The sequence below is a fragment of the Bos indicus x Bos taurus genome, chromosome 15 (genome assembly GCF_003369695.1).
Source record: "Bos indicus x Bos taurus breed Angus x Brahman F1 hybrid chromosome 15, Bos_hybrid_MaternalHap_v2.0, whole genome shotgun sequence".
Classification (NCBI taxonomy): Eukaryota; Metazoa; Chordata; class Mammalia; order Artiodactyla; family Bovidae; genus Bos; species Bos indicus x Bos taurus.
Window position 1 is genome coordinate 66,804,539 of NC_040090.1, and position 22,615 is coordinate 66,827,153.

At 41.3% G+C, this 22,615-nt stretch overlaps 1 protein-coding gene across 1 annotated transcript in view; it reads right to left on the reverse strand.

Moving 5' to 3' along the window:
- Positions 1-16,767, reverse strand: part of RAB39A (RAB39A, member RAS oncogene family) — a 38,592-nt gene extending 21,825 nt beyond the window's left edge. The window contains exon 1 of the mRNA XM_027563845.1: positions 16,375-16,767. Coding sequence (XP_027419646.1) covers positions 16,375-16,601 — 227 coding nt within the window. The 5' untranslated portion in view covers positions 16,602-16,767. The remainder of the gene's footprint in view (positions 1-16,374) is intronic.
- Positions 16,768-22,615: the final 5,848 nt, after the last annotated feature.

Sequence of the window (22,615 nt, forward strand, 5' to 3'; positions counted from 1 at the left end):
CTAGATTTCTATTTTGGATTTCCTAATATTTCTTGTAATCTTTCATTGAGACTAAAAGCCTAACTCATAAGATGATCAGGATGGTTCACTTAGTTGAAGAATTGCTAATGCTGGTATCGTAAGTCTTTCTTCTTGGCCTAGTCAAATTCTTCTGAAATGATTTCACCAATGTTCTGTTTGAAGGGTGAAGGTCTGATTGTCAGCATTCTGGAAGCTAAGACAGGGAAGAAGGCTAGACAGTCTTAGCATACAACATGTACACAGTCACTTAAAGTCCTTACTTTTAATAAGGGATCCGAACCTCAATTATGCCTAATCATTTCAGTAAGAGATTCTATGTTTAACTTTTTCAAAGAATGAATTTCTAGTTTTTTGCCGATATGCGGGAAGAGGAAGTCAACTGTTGCATGGAATGGTGGAGGAGATGTGAGGACCCAATCTTTCTTAAACAGATTGACAATCAATGATCCTTATTCAGAAGTATCCCTAATTCAGAAGTATTTGGTGTCACCATTTACTGGGTCTTTAGACAACTCAATGATATATACTGGTTTGATTTTTCGCTTTTCCCACCCCCTAGCTTAGAAGCTAATTTTCTTTAAATTGCTAATTCATGTATCATTCCTCCATCAGATTTTTTTTTGCTGTTGTCTTGTTACCTGTTCTTGCTAGGATCTATGGTTAAAAACCAAAACTGTCACTTTGGTGAGGTTTCAGAAAAAAAGCTAAAAAAGGCATAATTATTCAATCTGCTGTCATTACTGGAAGCCACTTCTTCCAGTTTATTGTTATTGCTTCCTATTGTTATTTCTCTTACTACTGACATACCCTTCATGTCTCAGCATCAAGGACCACATTCTTTCAGATACATCCTCTGAAACAAGCCCTCACCCTACACACAGAAGACAATTTTTCCCTTTGTTCTGCCACCAGAACTTATTTTAGTACTTACCAGCCTTTATTCCAATTATTTATTATCTTCCTTTGCTATGAGTCTGTGAGAAAGATCTCTAATTGTCCCCCAGGGTCTATTCTCCCTGTCTTCTTTTAGTAATAGAACTCCATGAGTTTTTGCTTGCACACAGCAACTCATATAGAAACTATATTTCCCCAGTTTTCTTAGTTTTGGCATATCACTAAGTTTGGATCAATGGAACATGATAAATTACATGTGCAGTCTGAGGTTCATCTGCTTAAAGAAGCCATTTACCGTAGGCTGCTTCTTTCTCCTTTTTGCTTGTTAGGAATGGCAATGACTGGAAAACCCTGGAAACTGATGCTGAGGCATAGTCACCTAAATAGTCCAGAACTGCTCATGCTGGACCATTAACACAGGGGAGACAGAAACAAAATTCTGTATCATTTAAGGTACCATATTTGGCCAGTTTCTGAATTGCAATATAGTCTGTACTCTATCCAGTATAGAGACAACATGGGCCTTGAATGTGAGACTACATCTTATTTATTTTTACATCTATTTTTGTATAGTGACTTGTACCCAGTTAATTTAAATAAATGCATAGATTTCCAAGGGTAAATCATCATCCTGATGGATTTCAGTTTCTCTCAAAAAAAATAGAAAGCTAGTTCATAGTACTTTTGAAATTTTAGGACACCATAGCCAGTATTTGCTTGTAGCTTTGCTTAATACCCTATCATTTTGCCTTTTCATACTGTTCATGAAAGAGGAGAGTGAAAAAGCTGGCTTAAAGCTCAGCATTCATAAAACTAAGATCATGGCATCTGGTCCCATCACTTCATGGGAAATAGATGGGGAAGCAGTGGAAACAGTGTCAGACTTTATTTTGGGGGGGGGGTGGCTCCAAAATCACTGCAGATGGTGACTGCAGCCATGAAATTAAAAGACGCTTACTCCTTGGAAGGAAAGTTATGACCAACCTAGATAGCATATTCAAAAGCAGAGACATTACTTTGTCAACAAAGGTTCGTCTAGTCAAGGCTATGGTTTTTCCTGTGGTCATGTATGGATGTGAGGGTTGGACCATGAAGAAGGCTGAGCGTAGAAGAATTGATGCTTTTGAACTGTGGTGTTGGAGAAGACTCTTGAGAGTCCCTTGGACTGCAAGGAGATCCAACCAGTCCATTCTGAAGGAGATCAGCCCTGGGATTTCTTTGGAAGCAATGATGCTAAAGCTGAAACTCCAGTACTTTGGCCACCTCATGCGAAGAGTTGACTCACTGGAAAAGACTCTGATGCTGGGAGGGATTGGGGGCAGGAGGAGAAGGGGACGACAGAGGATGAGATGGCTGGATGGCATCACCAACTCGATGGACATGAGTTTGAGTAAACTCCAGGAGTTGGTGATGGACAGGGAGGCCTGGCATGTTGTGATTCATGGGGTCGCAGCGTCGGACACGACTGAGCGACTGAACTGAACTTGCTTAATACCCAGTATCTTTCCGTGTTTATCAAGGCAAAAAACTTCATATAAATTCTTCTGTTGCAGTGGTTTGGGTTCATTCCTGTTACTAAGTGTGTCAGTGCAGTCACTGAGTACTGCATGCAGGGGAAAGTTGATTGTCGTTGCAGCCACAAGTGTTTGCTGTCAGTTATCAGTACCACTTCTATTTTGTAAAGCTGTTTCTCCTTTTGTTTCTGAATATAGCTGAAAAATAATGGTTTGAGTAGACACAGTAATTAACTTGGATCTATAGAGATGGGAGTGTGGTGGGGTTGTACACAAACAAAATATTTTTCAGGGTAGAAGCTACATGGAGCTGAGGTCAACGTCACTCACTCATGACCAACTCTTGGTGACCCATGGACTACACAGTCCATGGAATTCTCCAGGCCAGAATACTGGAGGGGGTAGCCTTTCCCTTCTCCAGGGGATATTCCCAAACCAGGGATCGAACCGAGGTCTCCTGCATTGCAGGTGGATTCTTTACCAACTAGCTATCTGGGAAGCCGAAAAGTGAAAGTCACTCAGCTGTGTCTGACTCGTTGCCACCCCGTGGACTATACAGTCCATGGAATTTTCTTGGATTTTATTTTCAATTCAACTAATTTACCTTGCTTCCAATAGATCTCTCCTATACAATTAGTTATACCTTCTCTTCTACTTCTAATTCTCTTTTCAGAGTCTATCCTCCAGTCCTATCAAATATGTCTTCAATTTCATCTCATATTTGCTTCATTAATTTACCTTGCCTCCAATAGATCTCTCCTATACAATTAGTTATACCTTCTCTTCTACTTCTAATTCTCTTTTCAGAGTCTATCCTCCAGTACTATCAAATATGTCTTAAATTTCATCTCATATTTGCTTCATTAACTTTTGATTTTCTACTCCCAGAACCTTTCTGTAGCCCTTAAAACAAGTGAAGGAACCTTTTAATTTTGAAACGGAGACCTGACGAAGTCATCTAGAAGCACCAGCAAAAGAGAGGGCTTCCCTGGTGGCTCAGCATTAAAGAATTCGCCTGTCAGTACAAGAGACATGGGATCAATCCCTGACCCAGGAAGATCCCACATGCCGTGGAACAACTAAGCCCGTGTACCACAACTACTGAGCCTGTGCTCGAGAGCTTGGGAGCCGCAACTACTGAGCCCAGGTGCCTCAGGTACAAAGTCTGCACACCTGAGACCCTGTGCGCTGCAACAAGAGAAAGAAGCCTGTGCACCACAACTAAAGAGTAGCGACTGCTCATTGCAATTAGAGAAAAACCTGTGCAGCAACAAAGACCTAGCACAGTCAAAACTAAAATAATAACTAATTTTAAAAAAGAGACAGAATCAAATGAGAGAAGAAACCATGAGAGGTTCTCAAATATATTCTAAAATTTAAGGAATTGCCTACTTTCTTTGAAGTGTTCTAATCTATCGATTCCCAAAATCAGTTCAGTTCAGTTCAGTTCAGTCGATCAGTCGTGTCTGACTCTTTACAACCCCATGGACTGCAGCACGTCAGGCTTACCTGCCCATCACCAACTCCCAGAGCTTACTCAAACTCATGTCTATCGAGTCAGTGATGCCATCCAACCATCTCATCTTCTGTCGTCCCCCTCTCCTCCTGCCTTCAATCTTTCCCAGCATCAGGGTCTTTTCCAATGAGTCAGTTCTTCCCATCAGGTAGCCAAAGTATTGGAGTTTCAGCTTCAGCATCAGTCCTTCCAATGAATATTCAGGACTGATTTCCTTTAGGAGGGACTGGTTGGATCTCCTTGCAGTCCAAGGGACTCTCAAGAGTCTTCTCCAACACCATAGTGTTGCATCAATTCTTCGGCGCTCAGCTTTCTTTATGGTCCAACTCTCACATCCATACCTGACTACTGGAAAAACCATAGCTTTGACTAGACAGACCTTTGGTGGCAAAGTAATGTCTCTGCTTTTTAATATACTGTCTAGGTTGGTCATAGTTTTTCTTCCAAGGAGCAAACGTCTTTTAATTTCATGGCTGCAGTCACCATCTGCAGTGATTTTGGAGCCCAAGAAAATAAAGTCTGTCACTGTTTCCATTTTTTCCCCATTTATTTGCCATGAAATGATGGGACCAGACGCCATGACCTAAGACAACTTTTTCACTCTTCTCTTTCACTTTCATGAAGAGGCTCTTTAGTTCTTCGCTTTCTGCCATAAAGGTGGTGTCATCTGCATAGCTGAGGTCATTGATATTTCTCCTGGCAATCTTGATTCCAACTTGTGCTTAATCTAGCCCAATGTTTCTCATGATGTACTCTGCATATAAGTTAAATAAGCAGGGTGACAATATACAGCCTTGACGTACTCCTTTCCCTATTTGGAACCAATGTTGTTCCATGTCCAGTTCTAACTGTTGCTTCTTGACCTGCATACAGATTTCTCAGGAGGCAATTCAGGTGGGCTGGTATTCCCATCTCTTGAATTTTCCACAGTTTGTTGTGATCCACACAGTCAAAGACTTTGTTATAGTCAATAAAGCAAAAGTAGATGTTTTTCTGGAACTCTCTTGCTTTTTCAGTGGTCCAGTGGATGTTGGCAATTTGATCTCTGGTTCCTCTGCCTTTTCTAAATCTAGCTTGAACATCTGGAAGTTCATGGTTCACGTACTGTTGAAACCTGGCTTGGAGAATTTTGAGCATTATTTTGCTAGTGTGTGAAATGAAGGCACTTGTATGATAGTTTGAACATTCTTTGGCATTGCCTTTCTTTGGGATTGGAATGAAAACTGACCTCTTCCAGTCTTGTGGCCACTGCTCAGTTTTCCAGATTTGCTGGCATATTGAGTGTAGCAGTTTCACAGCATCATCTTAGGATTTGAAATAGCTCAGCTGGAATTCCATCACCTCCACTAGCTTTGTTCGTAGTAATGCTTCTTAAGGCTCATTGGACTTCGCATTCCAGGATGTCTGGCTCTAGGTGAGTGATCACACTATCGTGGTTATCAGGGTCATGAAGATCTTTTTTGTATAGTTCTTCTGTGTATTCTTGCCACCTCTTCTTAATATCTTCTGCTTCTGTTAGGTCCATACCATTTTTATTCTTTTTTGTGCTCATCTTTGCATGAAATGTTCCCTTGGTGTCTCTGATTTTCTTGAAGAGATCGCTAGTCTTTCCCATTCTATATAATGGGACTCTGGGTTGGGAAACACTATGTATGTCTTGGGTGTTTACAAAGTATATTAGAATATTAGTATTATACTAAAGCTCTGAGAAATCTTGCAAAACCCCGGCATTTCTAACAGTATTTGATCAAGGAAACTTTTACTCAAATTATACCTATTACTTTGAAAAATGCTACTCTGAAGAAAAATGATAAGCAATGCCTAGAATTTGAGAATCTATACTCTTTTTTTTTTTTTTTTAATGTCTTCTCTTATAGCCAAGAAGTTCATAGTATCTATTAACTCTCATTTGCAGTATTCTCTCTTGATCTCTCCTCAGAGAAGAGGGTTCAGCTCAGGCCACACACTATTATTCTTTTGTATTTCTGAGGCAGGAGTCTGTTATTAAAGCTATCCTTTAGCTTTATCTGTTTCAGGCCATATCGCACTATGTCCTACAAAACAGAAATACATTTGCAAAGGCTGAAGAATCAGATGAAAAACTACTTTTGATACAGGAAGATAATTTAGACAGAGATTCTGACCAATTACAGAAAAAGTAGGGGAAGAAATAGGCATATGCATGCATTCTAAATAGCTTCAGCTGTGTCCAACTCTTTGTGACCCTAGACATTGTAGCCCACCAGACTCCTCTGTCCACGGAAATATCTCCAGGTAAGAATACTGGAGTGGGTAGCCATTCCCTTCTCTAGGGGATTTTCCCAACCCAAATATTGAACCCGGGTCTATCTGTACTGCAGGCAGATTCTTTATGGTCTGAGCCACAACAGAAGGATAATATTTTGCCAAGAAAAGTCACTGATAACTTTTGGGGCCTGGCTTGCTAAAGACCTTTCTCAGGTGACTCTAATGCACTCATTATACCAGTGAAGTGGAAATAAACCTAGGAGAGAAGTCTCTGTTACCCTACCAATTTTTTTGGCATTGTGACATTTTTGATGGTTTATTTATATCCTAGATATTGGTACGAGTGGATGGTCTTCAAGACTTACTCCCAGTAAAAAATAAAGTTTATTTAGCATATTATTCCTCAATTAAAAATGAATCATTACCATAGGAAGGAAATAGAAAAAACAAAATTCAGTACATTTTAAGAATGTTTTAAAGAACACTAAGATTTTCAGCCAAAATAAAATAATATGCCACCAAGCCATCTACAGTTTCTCAGTCATGCTTATATACAGAACTGCTGCTGCTGCTGCTGCTAAGTCGCTTCAGTCGTGTCCGACTCTGTGTGACCCCGTAGACGGCAGCCCACCAGGCTCCTCCGTCCCTGGGATTCTCCAGGCAAGAACACTGGAGTGGGCTGCCATTGGCTTCTCCAATGCATGCATGCACGGTAAGTCGCGCCAGGTGTGTCCGACTCTGATATACAGAGCTACTATCGCTACTTTGAAACTCTTTCACAGCTTAAAATAAAAATATACTTTTAACTTTGAAGTGTACTGGACCTCTGTTTCACATTTTTCTGGAACTCCTATAGCTCAGAATAGTACTTTATTACATGAAGTGATTCCTTTCAGAAAACAATGGGTTTTTAATGATATTTGTTTCATGATAAGTGAGGTAGACTGTGTAGGGTAATAATTTTTAAATAAACTCTGAATTACATATTGTCAGAATTGATTAAAAGTTACTGATGTTTGGAGGCAGATTTATTAGTATCATAAAGTATAGGTTTTGTAGGATTTCACTTCAGAAAGAATGAAAATATTTTATTAAAGTAAAATCTGATGTTCTCTGGTGTGTGTGTGTGTGTGTACCTCAGTATTATTTGAGTGGTTCACCTTTCTTTTCCACTACTTCATAGAACAAACTGGAAGACTGCAGATTTCTTCTAACTCAGGATAAGAATAACTGGCTCTTTAAAACATCAAAATAAATAATCTCTGATCATTCCAAGAAGTTGCTCTTTAAACTTTAAGTAAAATGGCTATGGAGGCTAAGTTGTTAAGAAATCTTTATATGCTATCGAAACTGACCAACAATGGGTAGAAATTTATTCTCTCTCTTTCTCTGAGACTAAGCAAAAGCACTTTTCTTCATGGGAAAACTTTACTGAGTGATCCATATACTGACAACATTACTATTTTTTTTTCTAGCCGTTTCCTTGAAAGCTAAATGTGGGGCCAGCGTGTCAGAATAGGTGGTCACTGACGCAGCATGATGAGAGGAAACTCCAACATCCTTCAGCCACAGATTCACAACTCCACCAACAGGGAAACATTACCTCAAGATGATACAAGGTGGTCATTCTCTTTTAGAACAGAAATACTCCTAGAAGAACCCTTATTCTTCTAATATTTTTGTATCTCTTGGTCTTCCAGCTACTTCTCTCTCTGAAGCTAGGATGGAGAAGTAAGGAATGGCTTTTCAACTGATATGTGAGGGAAAATAGAAGAGTTGGTCAAGATCTTACTATTCAAAAACAGTAGGAAAGAAAACGTGGGCAAGCACCAAAGGCCCTAAGAATGCATTCTACTTATTTTGCAATTTTGCCTACTGCTGGCCTAGGGTCTTCAAACACTAAAGTACAATATTTAGTCTACTTTATTTACAATATTTAGTTACTAAAGAGGATGTATAATCACCTTCATATACCAATATGTCATTGAGGTTATGGCTACATAGGAGAAATCAATTGATTCATTGAAGAAAAAGGAAATTAAGAAAACTAATCACAGATTTTTGAAATTAATGGCTAGTGTCTTCTTTTTTTAATGGCTAGTTTCTTAATTGTACTGACTATGCAATCACTTAAAATGGCCTGAATGTTCTGAATGGACAGTGAAAATAAATTTCAGCATATAAAAATATACTTGGCTACAAGGGTCATCTTTCTACATTCTGCTACACTTGTTAGAAATGATGCTGGCTTCTTTTTACATATCATTTTACTCTGAAACATGAGAAAGTATACTTTTTGGGGTGACTGCTCACTTTTTTCTTCTGTGAACTTCTCTTTCCCCAAAAGTAGACTCCTACAGAGTCATCTGCTTTGTATGACTCATAAAACATATCTCAATATTTGTATAATTCCTTTGTATTTTATGTGTATATTATCTTAATAACCCAACCCTAGGGGAGCTGACTCACTGGCCAATCAAATATCAATGATATTTTTTCTTTTAAGAATTTGAATAAGAAGCTCAGGGACTGACACAGTCGGGAGCTGACAGCACTGGATAAATGGAAATAGAGAGAAAATCCACAAACACATGTTGTTAGAACACCTGTATGTTCATTGAGATTTTGCTTCTCATGAAATCGGTATCATTTATAATTTATCCCTTATATCTAATCTAATTTGGCTTTATTTCTGTTACTTACAACACAAATAATTTTAATCAAAACACTGTATTATCTGATCACTCAATACAAATAGAGCCCAGCTTTCTATTGTTTCTAATAACTTGGAACTACAGCAGACTGCAATGATTATAGCACTTAACTGCAAACAATCTTTGTTTTGTTACCTATGTAACTATGAGCCCACCAATCCACTATCAGAAAATCTCTATTGACAATCATGAACCACAGTAAGGAGGGTGCAGATCAAATAAAGTTTCCTTAAAAAACAAAAACAGGACTTCCAGGGTGGTGCAGTGGTAAAGAATCTGCCTGCCAATGCAGGGGACATGGGTTTGATCCCTGGTCTGGGAAGATTCCACATGCTGTGGAGCAACTAGGCCCATGCCGCCACAACTACTGAGTCCATGCATCCTAGAGCCTGCATGCAGCAACTTCTGGCCTGGAGTGGTACAGCTACTGAAGTCCACGCGTCTAGAGCCTATGCTCCTGCCAACAAGAGAAGCCACCACAATGAGAAGCACGTGTGCTGCAATGAAGAGTAGCCCCCACTTGCTGCAATGAGAGAAAGCCTGTGCAAACCAGTGAAGACCCAGTGCAGCTGCAACTAAATAATTAATTAAAAACAAAAGAAAAACCCATTTAGTTTAGAAAACTTAAATGATCTCTTAAGGAAAAATAGAAAATGTTCATGATGCTTACTTTTAAAATTATGAACAGAAAACAAACCACTTTTAAATATTTACTTCATATGAATGTTTTGAAGTGACAAAGGAGAAAACAGAGACATAAGGGAGGCAGAGGGATAAATAAGGAGAAATAAGCTAAAAAGAAATGAGATCAAAAAAGACACATTAAAATGAAATGAAAGAAGAGAAGGTGGGAGGACACTATGAGTAGAAACTGACAGATGAAGAGGGTAAAGGAAAATTAAAAAATAAGGAGTTTAAGGAAGGGTAAGACACATAAGGAAGAGAAACATACACAATAGGAGAGGAGCTAGAGGAAAAGGTTTTCCATTGCTCCAAACTTCAAAAGTTTACTTGGTTCTGCTCAAAGAATGTGACTAAAACAATTTGTCAAATGGGTTTCCCCCAAATTATAATACTTAGAACACTACCAGTCATAGATTTTCATATTTTAAGAACAGCCCTTCAAATAAATGGTGAAAATGCTAGTTTAATCAAAGGTAAATATGTTTCTTTACTCAAGACTTCTTGGCGTCTTTGATATGAATTTTGTAAGAGAGAAATGGAATACAAGGATTTTCAAACATATTTGATTAGAGAACCCATCCTTTAAGAAGAATCACATGGTCTGAGTGTTCTGCAGAACACACTTTGAGAAGCACTGCACTAGGAGGCCATTATTCTCTGAGCTTTACAACCTCTGGCTGTAATTGTAATACCCCAAAGGCCAGACAACAGGAAATAAAAGGCCAAATCTGGCTTGAAGCTTCAGATTTTCTATCCCCACAGCTAATGTTGCTATATCTCATTTTATCTTCAGATTGCCTTAAATGCTTTTCATGAGAAAAATTCAAAATTTATGTTCTTACATTTGGTGCTCTCTATATGTCTAGCCATATTTACACTTATTCATCCCTATTAATACTGTTAAACAATATTTTTGTTTCCTTTCCTGCTAAACTTCTTCCACTATGATGACTGAAAAATAGAAGTGGTGACTGTTAGTTTCACCCAGTGCCTGCAATGCCGAATCCACCTTCCCCTTTCCCTGAGCACGTGGCAGCCCTGCATAAGTGTGGCCTTGTGACCTCTTTCTCCTCCAAGAATTGAGAACTGAAGTAATCTGCACCACACTGGCCTCACCTGCTTAAAAGCAACATTCCTTGATGCAGATCCTTTCTTTCCCCTCTCCCTGAACAGGCACACAGTGTGCCTACAACCCAGCTTTGTCCACAGAGATGATGATAATGTTCTAGGGATGGTAGGAAAGGAAGAGAGAAGGCATCTGAATGACGCCCTGGATAGTAAGAGAGTAGAAGGCATCTGAATGATGGCCTGGATAGGAAGAGAGTAGAAGGCATCTGAATGATGGTCCTGAATGATGGACCACTTACCTAGAGACTGTTAAACAAGAGAGAAATGAACTATCGTTAAATAAGGCAATGTAATTTTAAGTATCCTTAATTAAACAAGAGAGAACTATCGTTAAATAAGGCACTGTAATTTTAAGTATCCTTAATACAGTAATTTAACGTTTATTCTGACTAAAACACAGTTTTAATAACAAAAACTTTAACAATTGAGTATTCAACTCAGTTCAGTCATTCAGTCGTGTCCGACTCTTTGCGACCCCATGAATTGCAGCACGCCAGGCCTCCCTGTCCATCACCAACTCTCGGAGTTCACTCAAACTCATGTCCATCAAGTCGGTGATGCCATCTAGCCATCTCATCCTCTGTCATCCCCTTCTCCTCCTGCCCCCAATCCCTCCCAGCATCAGAGTCTTTTCCAATGAGTCAACTCTTCGTATGAGGTGGCCAAAGTACTGGAGTTTCAGCTTTAGCATCATTCCTTCCAAAGAAATCCCAGGGCTGATCTCCTAAAGATGCTCACATATTCATCATTTTTCTAAACTTTCTTCACTTTGATTTTGTTCTCTTTTATTTTTTGTGACTAGTTACTGGCTACAAGCATATTAATATATGCTCTGAACTTTAAAAACTAAGGCTTTATTAATTATTACTTTAATAAATTTGGGTAAAAAAAAATGACGAAAAGTGAAAGTTGCTCAGTCCTGTTCTGACTCTTGGCAACCTCATGGTCTGAAATTCTCCAGGCCAGAATACTGGAGTGGGTAGCCTTTCCCTTCTCCAGGGGATCTTCCCAACCAAGGGATCGAACCCAGGTCTTCCACATTGCAGGCAGATTCTTTACCAGCTGGACCACAGGGGAAGCAGATTCTTTACCAGCTGGACCCTGCCCCGCCACCCCCCCTAGAAAAAGATATCTTAAGGCTATTTATATCATAATCATCAGCTCACTATTTTGTTGTCCTGTAACATATTTGTTTATGCTTTTAAGCTATCTCCTAAACTGTCTAAAACCGATTTGTTTTTGTTTATATCTGATCACCAATAAACCTTCAAATAGAATGTAAATGGAATGCTTCCCACAAATTCCTGATTACAGTTAAACAGTATGATTACAACTAATGACAGGGCTATACATTCATGAACTGAATAGTACCTTTCTATGAAACAAATGCACTTACTCAAAATAAGTATCTGTATTTTCTTAGGGGAAGGTACAGAATGATTTAACAATAACTGTTTAATGCAATTTTATGGAGAAATTGTTCTGCTAAATGAGAGAAAAGCAAGTATTTGGAGGCAGCTACTGATATATATATGATTTTAGGAATACATCATTGGTAAAGAGCCAAACAAAATATAGTATGACTCACTGTCAGTAAATGTTCCCTAAATGTCCTTGCATTATTATGAGTGTTACTGTCTGATTTAAATGTGTGTGTGTGCTCAGTCATGTCTGACTCCTTGTGACCCCATGGACTATAGCCCACCAGCCTCCCGTGTCCATGGAATTTTCCAGGCAAGAATACTGGAGTGAGTTGCCATTTCTTACTCCAGGGGAATCTTCCCTACCCAGGGATCGATACCTTGTCTCCTGAATTGGCAGGTGGATTCTTTACCACTGGGCTACCTGGGAAGCCAGTTTAAAAAGTATCTATAAAATAAATGTACATTTTTCTTAAAGGCAATAAAAAACAATGATGTATTTATCAGAAAAGATCTTTAAAATCTAACAATTTAACCATCCTTTACAATAAGTTTAAGAGCTGCTTTTATGGATTAAAGACCTAAATGGAAGACCAGAAACCATAAAACTCTTGGAGGAAAACAAGGGCAGAACACTCTCTGATGTAAATCGCAACAAGATCCTCTATGACCCACCTCCCAGAGTAACAGAAATAAAAACAAAAATAAACAAATGGGACCCAGTTAAACTTAAAAGCTTTTGTACGATGAAGGAAACTATAAGCAAGGTGAAAAGGCAGCCTTCAGAATGGGAGAAAATAGCAGCAAACAAAACAACTGACCAAGAATTAATCTCCAAAATATACAAGCAGCTCACAAAGCTCAATACCAGAAAAATGACCCAATCAAAAAGTGGGCCAAAGAATTAAATAGACATTTCTTCAAAGAAGACAGACAGATGGCTAATAAAAATATGATAAGATGCTCAACATCACTCATTATTAGAAAAATGCAAATCAAAACCACAATGAGGTATCATCTCATACAGGTCAGAATGGCCGCCATCAAAAAGTCTACAAACAATAAATGCTGGAGAGGGTATGGAGAAAAGGCAACCCTCCTACACTGTCAGTGGGAATGCAAACTGGTACAGCCACTATGGAGAACAGGGTGGAGATTCCTTAAATAACTGGGAATAGAACTGCCATGCTGCTGCTGCTAAGTCGCTTCAGTTGTGTCCGACTCTGTGCAACCCCATAGACGGCAGCCCACCAGGCTCCCCCATCCCTGGGATTCTCCAGGCAAGAACACTGGAGTGGGTTGCCATTTCCTTCTCCAATGCATGAAAGTAAGTGAAAGTGAAGTCGCTTAGTCGTGTCCAACTCTTCTCGACCCCATGGACTGCAGCCCACCAGTCTCCTCCATCCATGGGATTTTCCAGGCAAGAGTATTGGAGTGGGCTGCCATTGCATTCTCCGAGAACTGCCATAGGACTCAGCAATCCCACTGCTGGACATACACACTGAGGAAACCAGAATTGAAAGAGACATGTATACCCCAATGTTCATTGCAACACTCTTTACAATAAATAAGACATGGAAGCAACATAGATGTCCATCAGCAGATGAATGGATAAGGAAGTTATGATACATATACACAATGGAATATTGCTCAGCAATAAAAAAAAAGAACACATTTGAGTTAGTTCTAATGAGGAGGATGAAACTGGAGCCTATTATACAGAGTGAAGTAAGTCGGAAACAGAAACACCAACACAGTATATTAACATATATAAATGGAATTTAGACGGTAATGACAATCCTATGTGCAAGGCAGCAAAAGAGACACAGATGTAAAGAACAGGCTTTTGCATTATGTGGGAGAAGGCCAGGGTGGGGATGATTTGTGAGAATAGCACTGAAACATGTATATTACCATATGTAAAATAGATGACCAGTGCAAGTCCAATGCATGAAGCAGGGCACTCAAAGCTGATGCTCTGGGACAACCCAGAAGGATGGGGTGGGGAGGGAGGTGGGAGGGAGGTTCAGGGTGGGGGGGACACATGTGTACCCATGGCTGATTCATGTCAATGTATGGCAAAAACCACCACACTATTGTAAAGTAATTAGCCTCCAATTAAAATAAATTAATTTTTTTAAAAAGAGTTACTTTTAAGGAAAGTGTTTTAGATTCAAGAAGATTTTACTACATATGCTAATGCTATGCTAAGTCACTTCAGTCGTGTCCGACTCTGTGTGACCCCATAGACGGCAGCCCACCAGGCTTCCCCGTCCCTGGGATTCTCCAGGCAAGAACACTGGAGTGGGTTGCCATTTCCTTCTCCAGTGCATGAAAGTGAAAAGTAAAAGTCAAGTTGCTCAATCGTGTCCGACTCTTAGCGACCCCAAGGACTGCAGCCTACCAGGCTCCTCCGTCCATGGGATTTTCCAGGCAAGAGTACTGGAGTAGGGTGCCACTGCCTTCTTAATTATTAGTAGTTGCTAGAAGTTTAAAGTATAAAGTTATGGTATAGAAGTTAAGGTATAAAGAACATGTTTTTACTATATTCACTTTAGTGGCTCAGAGGGTAAGAAGTCTGCCTGCAATGCGGGAGACCTGGGTTCGATCCCTGGGTCAGGAAGATCCTTCAGAGAAGGAAATGGCAACCCACTCCAGTATTCTTGCCTGGAAAATCCCATGGACGGAAGAGCCTGGCGGGCTACAGTCCATGGGGTCGCAAAGAGTCGGACATGACTTAGCAACTTCACTTCACTTTAGAGGGTAGAGCAAGATCTACTGTAAATGCTTTTTACTGACCATGAAATATCTTAATGTTCATCTCTGACTGAGATCACAAGTGAATGAATTTGCTGTCAATCTTACAATGGTAAAACTGTAATGAATCTTAGAGATCATAATGACTCCATTTTACAGATGAGGAATTAGAGTTTGAAAAATTATTTTAAAGGAGGCTCTTTCTCTTTTTCTCAGAGAAGTAGGCTGATCTCACTCAGAACGGGTGTTGGATGGGGTGAGGGGGAGCCATGTTTGGGAAGTATGGTTAAGAAGTACCGATTCCAAAAGTAGAAGACTACCAAATGTTTGCTTTAATGAGTTCCAGTTGATAATAGAACCTTAAAAGAGTCCCAAACACTACAATATATCAGATCCCTTACCCTCCTCTAAAAAAAAATGTTCTTGAATCCTAAAAATTTTAAATGTGCTTCATATCTGATTCCATCTTGAATATCTAGGAAATGCATACAATTTACATTTAGTTTTTATTTGGCAGTCACTTTTGTGAAATCCTTCAGGGTTTCAGTGAGCATGGAGAATGAGACTATTTATTTGTATTCCTCCTCCATGTAGAAAAGTATTTCCTGATCTATTATCACCCTGGAACGTTAAGTACCTATTATAAATAAAATAAAGGAAAAGTTCCTAACAAATCTCAGTATGTACATCTCTCTTTTCTCCATCAAAGCACCAGTGATGACAAACTTCTAAAGACAACTCAATCCTTAAAAAACAATAACAATGAAACAAACAAAAACTCCTCAGTTGTGACTGTGTCCTTGGTTGCTGTACAAAACACACTCTCACGGGTCCTGGCCCTGTATTTCTGATGACCACATTCGGTGCTGTGAGATATTCAGACCATTACCGCATTCATCTCCGTCTGCACGGTGCCCAATGAGCTCATGCTATAATCTGGGCTGGAGCACTGCTTGCTGTAAAGCTAAACGAATCAATCACGAATCTGGGAATCCTTCTATGCAGTTCTCCGGGGCTGCATAGATGGGAAGCTGCTCGGTCAGAGGAGGAAAAGTGGAGCTTGGAGAAGGGTAGCCAGGTCAGGGCGTGCGCAGCGAGGGACGCTGAGTTTGGGGAGAAGGCAGCAGGGGAACCGAAGAGTTGGGGATTAAAATGCCAGCAGGGCCAGAGCGCTGGGTAAGAGGGGCTGGTGAGGGTAACCTGGGTTCAGGCGGGAAAGGAAAAACGGAAAGGGGGCGCAGGAAATGGGAGCCAAAGAAAGAAGTGAGAAATTGCGGAGGAGGAAGTCGTCCCTGGAAGAGGAGGGGCAAAGGGGAAGCGAGAATGGAGTGTTTGCACTTTCGAGAGGGAAGGGCCAGATCTACTCCCGACTCGGGCCGGTGCAGCCAACGCTTAGGGAGGGGGCCCCAGGCGGACGGAGGGGGCGGCGCGGTCCCTGGGGGCGGGAGGGGGGGGGCTCCCAGCGCCCGGGGTCCTACCTGAACCGTTCCTGTCCCGCCGTGTCCCAGAGCTGCAGCTTTATCCTCTTGCCGGGCTCGATCTCCAGCAGGCGGGAGAAGAAGTCCACGCCGACGGTGGGGTCGCAGGCTGGGGAGCGCAGCCCAGGAAAGCGGCCCTGAGTGAAGCGGTGCAGGAGGCACGACTTTCCCACGGTGGAGTCCCCGATGACGATGAGGCGGAACTGGTAGATCCAGATGGTCTCCATCGCTCACGTGCCCAGCTGACTCTAAGGCCGCCCCACCCTCCTACCCGCCGCCGGGCAAATAAAGCGGCGGGAACTGTCCGTTCAGCACCTCCCCGGCGCCCGCCAGCCGGCTTCCAGCATATTCCTGCGGCTGCGGCCGCCACCAGGTCCCCGCCCTCTCTGGATGGAGAGGCGGGGCCCGGCCGGGGAAGGGGCGTGGCTTCAGGCCAGGGGGCGGGGCAGGGCCGTGAGGAGGAAGCGGCGGGGCGGGGGGGGGGCGCGGAATAGTCTAGCTGCTCGCGAATTCCCGCCCCCGACCTCTGTAAATCAGTTTTCCCCAAAGCTCACTGGGCGCTTTGGGTGTGGTGAAAGGACGTGACAGCAGCAATGACCAATGAAAATGAAACAAGGTCTCAATTCTGGGAGGGTCAGCCAATGAAAAGTGAAAATCATTTTCTTTTACAGGCGTCAGGGCGGGCTCGTCAGATTTCGGCTCTGATTTTTGAAAATGTGGTTTCCACTTTCATCGGGTTTGACCAGCTCTGTGACCACTGTTGCTGAACCAGATATCTCTTCGCGGCTTTCTGCTCTCCATCCTTGTTGACTGCCACCTCCCAGGTGTTCTAAGGTGAAGGAGTTGAGAGCAAAGTTGAAATAAATTTGCAGAGCAAGTTCTGGATGCTTCAAGCAAGGACGTTGGCCGTTGCTCATGCCACCACCGTCTCTTCCTCACTGCTTTCATTACTACGGAAGAATAAGAAAAATGCCAATCGCCTCCATCGTCTCTAGGGCCCTTTAGTTTGGGGAAGGAGAGAAGGAAAGACAATGAAATAGTGAGATGTTCATAAAAGCTCCCATTCTTCTCAGTCTCTGTTCTACATACATGTCGGAAAAATCCCATAGTGTTCTCTACTTACCTTGTTTCTGGTCAGGAATCTGAGTAAACAAAGCACACCTGAATTCTGGCGAGATTCTCATGCCTTTCTTCAAACTGGTTAATAATGAATTCAAGGTTTATCTTTTAAAAGTTAAGCAGTTTTAAAGTGAATTTTTGTTAAAATAGAATTTTAACAATTCAACTTTTTTCTTGTCCACATCCAAACTTATACTTTCGTTATTCAGCTTTACTTCCTTTCTTATTTAGGAGGAATAAGTTTTGTTTTCAAAGATATGTTTAATCCTTTTTAAAACCTTTTTTTTGAAAGTAGTCTTTATTTCATACCATTTATCCCTCAAATCTCCCCATTTCCAATTGTTTGTACTTCCAAAGGACATACTCAAATAATCACAATCCTGAAACCAAGCAAAACATCTTTCTATTGTGTCTTTTCTTTAGATTTTTGTTTTGTCCATTTTTCTCCTTTTCAAATGTTAAAAAAAACTATCTATTCCCATTTCTTACCCACCAGTTAGTCTTCAGCCCTCTGCATGCCCAATATGTACCTGTTATTGCTTTTGATAAGGTTGCCAGAGACTTTCCAACTACCAAATCCTCCTCACCCTGAAGTGGAGCAGGACTCTGTGGTCCTTGCGCCTGCCCCATCATGTCCTCTGCCTGCCTGTTGTCTGAGGAAAACTTTAGCCAAGGAAAAGGTTTAATCAGAGAAGTGAGAAATGCTGAAACAAAGGAAAACAAAGGAAACTAAATAATAATAATGTAGTCATTAAGCATAGTCAAGGACTTTTAGCTTTTTCTCAAGGGCTATAGGTAATATTATGAGCCATATCCTGTGAGCTGTCTTATAGATACTAAAACACCAGGTGGGGAAGTTAGCTACATGATGGCCAGCCTGTACCCAGGACATGACCTGCCACAATTCCAAGAACTGGCCGCAAAGAAATGGGAACAAATGAACCTGGAACTAAAGATTAACTGTATCTAAAACAACCAAGTCAGACCACTGATGACCGATTTGAAGATAACTGTTAGAGATGACTGTGCTGTTTCTGCCTTAGACACTTATCTCTCTATAAAAGCTCTCACCCACTACTTGTCGGGAGTGGGGAGGATAGTCAGCCTTTGCACAGATGTGTCCACCACCCTCCCCCAGTCCAGTTGCCAGTGTCTGAAATAAAGCAAACTTTCCTTTCCACCAAGCTGGCCTATTTCTTGGCTTTTGAGCATTGAGCAGCCAGACCCGATGACTCCCCACCCACCACACCCTTTTGGTAACAACCTCATCATTTGTCTTTAGTTATTCTTGACCCCTCTGTAGTTTTTGTTGATTAAACTCTTTGGCTGAAAGCTAATTGGCTGATTCAACTCTTAAAACCACAGTCTTCTTTCTTCTAGTCCTTCTCCAGTTAGGGATGGCCAAATGACAGAGGTGGAATCAATGAGACATAAAGCTTTTGTTTTTCTGATGACAAAACCCTTACTGGCCATCACTTTATGGCCTTTCTTTTTCCTTCCTACCTGGAAAATGTAACATCCATGTGTGACCATAGAGGTGAAGGCTAGATGCTTCAGATGGTGGTAGGAGAGAGGAACAACCTGAGACCCTGATGGAGTTATTGATCTGCGGTACCAGTTCTGGACATCTTCTTGTTTGAGATAAATTAATCAGTACCTGTTTAAGCCAGTGATGATTGAATTTTCTATAAGTATAGCCTAAAAGATGTCCTTTTCATTATAGGGGACTGGAATGCAAAAGTAGGAAGTCAAGAAACACCTGGAGTAACAGGCAAATTTGGCCTTGGAATATGGAATGAAGCAGGGCAAAGACTAATAGAGTTTTGCCAAGAAAATGCACTGGTCATAACAAACACCCTCTTCCAACCACACAAGAGAAGACTCTATACATGGACATCACCAGATGGTCAACACCGAAATCAGATTGATTATATTCTTTGCAGCCAAAGATGGAGAAGCTCTATACAGTCAGCAAAAACAAGACCAGGAGCTGACTGTGGCTCAGACCATGAACTCCTTATTGCCAAATTCAGACTTAAATTGAAGAAAGTAGGGAAAACCACTAGACCATTCAGGTATGACCTAAATCAAATCCCTTATGATTATACAGTGGAAGTGAGAAATAGATTTAAGGGCCTAGATCTGATAGATAGAGTGCCTGATGAACTATGGAATGAGGTTCGTGACATTGTACAGAAGACAGGGATCAAGACCATCCCCATGGAAAAGAAATGCAAAAAAGCAAAATGGCTGTCTGGGGAGGCCTTACAAATAGCTGTGAAAAGAAAAGAAGTGAAAAGGAAAGGAGAAAAGGAAAGATATAAGCATCTGAATGCAGAGTTCCAAAGAATAGCAAGAAGAGATAAGAAAGCCTTCTTCAGCGGTCAATGCAAAGAAATAGAGGAAAACAACAGAATGGGAAAGACTAGGGATCTCTTCAAGAAAATCAGAGATACCAAAGGAACATTTCATGCAAAGATGAGCTCGATAAAGGACAGAAATGGTATGGACCTAACAGAAGCAGAAGATATTAAGAAGAGATGGCAAGAATATACAGAAGAAATGTACAAAAAAGATCTTCACGACCCAGATAATCACGATGGTGTAATCACTGACCTAGAACCAGACATCCTGGAAAGCGAAGTCAAGTGGGCCTTAGAAAGCATCACTACGAACAAGGCTAGTGGAGGTGATGGAATTCCAGTTGAGCTATTCCAAATCCTGAAAGATGATGCTGTGAAAGTGCTGCACTCAATATGCCAGCAAATTTGGAAAACTCAGCAGTGGCCACAGGACTGGAAAAGGACAGTTTTCCTTCCAATCCCAAAGAAAGGCAATGCCAAAGAATGCTCAAACTACCGCACAACTGCACTCATCTCACACGCTAGTAAAGTAATGCTCAAAATTCTCCAAGCCAAGCTTCAGCAATATGTGAACCATGAACTTCCAGATGTTCAAGCTGGTTTTAGAAAAGGCAGAGGAACCAGAGATCAAATTACCAACATCCGCTGGATCATGCAAAAAGCAAGAGAGTTCCAGAAAAACATCTATTTCTGCTTTATTGACTATGCCAAAGCCTTTGACTGTGTGGATCACAATAAACTGTGGAAAATTCTGAAAGAGATGGGAATACCAGACCACCTGATCTGCCTCTTGAGAAATTTGTATGCAGGTCAGGAAGCAACAGTTAGAACTGGACATGGAACAACAGACTGGTTCCAAATAGGAAAAGGAGTGTGTCAAGGCTGTATATTGTCACCCTGTTTATTTAACTTATATGCAGAGTACATCATGAGAAACGCTGGACTGGAAGAAACACAAGCTGGAATCAAGATTGCCGGGAGAAATATCAATAACCTCAGATATGCAGATGACACCACCCTTATGGCAGAAAGTGAAGAGGAACTCAGTAGCCTCTTGATGAAAGTGCAAGTGGAGAGTGAAAAAGTTGGCTTAAAGCTCAACATTCAGAAAATGAAGATCATGGCATCTGGTCCCATCACTTCATGGGAAATAGATGGGGAAACAGTGGAAACAGTGTCAGACTTTATTTTTCTGGGCTCCAAAATCACTGCAGATGGTGACTGCAGCCATGAAATTAAAAGACACTTACTCGTTGGAAGGAAAGTTATGACCAACCTAGATAGCATATTCAAAAGCAGAGACATTACTTTGCCAACAAAGGTCCGTCTAGTCAAGGCTATGGTTTTTCCTGTGGTCATGTATGGATGTGAGAGCTGGACTGTGAAGAAGGCTGAGCGCCGAAGAATTGATGCTTTTGAACTGTGGTGTTGGAGAAGACTCTTGAGAGTCCTTTGGACTGCAAGGAGATCCAACCAGTCCATTCTGAAGGAGGTCAGCCCTGGGATTTCTTTGGAAGGAATGATGCTAAAGCTGAAACTCCAGTACTTTGGCCACCTCATGCGAAGAGTTGACTCATTGGAAAAGACTCTGATGCTGGGAGGGATTGGGGGGCAGGAGGAGAAGGGGATGACAGAGGATGAGATGGCTGGATGGCATCACTGACTCGATGGACGTGAGTCTGAGTGAACTCCGGGAGTTGGTGATGGACAGGGAGGCCTGGCGTGCTGCGATTCATGGGGTCGCAAAGAGTTGGACACGACTGAGCGACTGATCTGATCTGATAGCCTAAATACTTTTATGTCTTGGTTTCTACAGAAGCATTCTTTCTTAGTTTCTTGTTCCTTTGATCCATATCTTACATATTAAAGTTCATAAGAGATCTGTCTTTCCTTTCTTTACCCTTTCCCCTGTTTTCCTTCAGTTTAAGCTGTTACTCATGATTTAATCTACTCTAGTGACTTCAGTTACTCCCTTATCAAAATCATATGTCCTCCCCCAACCCTTGCTCTGTATTCAGATTCATATTTCAAACTGCCTCTCCTCTTAGATGTCATATAGACATTTCACAGTTGACTCTGTGTTGGTCAGGATTCTTTGAAAAAAGTTTTAGTTAGGGTGATATAAAAAGATAGGTGTGCTTATCACAAGAGTACAGAGGTATTTTCAGAGTCCACAGGCTGGTCTGCAGCTGTTATCAGGAAGGGGTTGGAACCAGGAAAGGTAAAGATCTGAAGAACCCAGGCAGCATGTGTCCCTGTCTCTCTTATATTTCTTTCTGTCTGACATCTGCTTAATCCTTATCTCCCTGCAAATCAGCTTTCCCTGCTACTTAGTCCATATGGAAGACTGTAGTTGCTTCAGTTTCCAAGTTAGATATTTAGACACATATGGAAATCAATTTCCATTTTTCTGTAGAGACAGTCTGGTTGACCCAGTTCAGAATACGTGTTCATACCAAAGAGATATGGTCAGGAGAAGAGGAACATGCTGATGCTGGGAGGGATTGGGGGCAGGAGGAGAAGGGGACGACAGAGGATGAGATGGCTGGATGGCATCACTGACTCGATGGACGTGAGTCTGAGTGAACTCCGGGAGTTGGTGATGGACAGGGAGGCCTGGCGTGCTGCGATTCATGGGGTTGGACACGACTGAGCGACTGATCTGATCTGATCTGATACATGTATCCACTTTTTTTTTTATATTCTTTTCCCATATAGGCCATTACAGAGTACTGTTGTTGCTATTCGGTCGCTCAGTC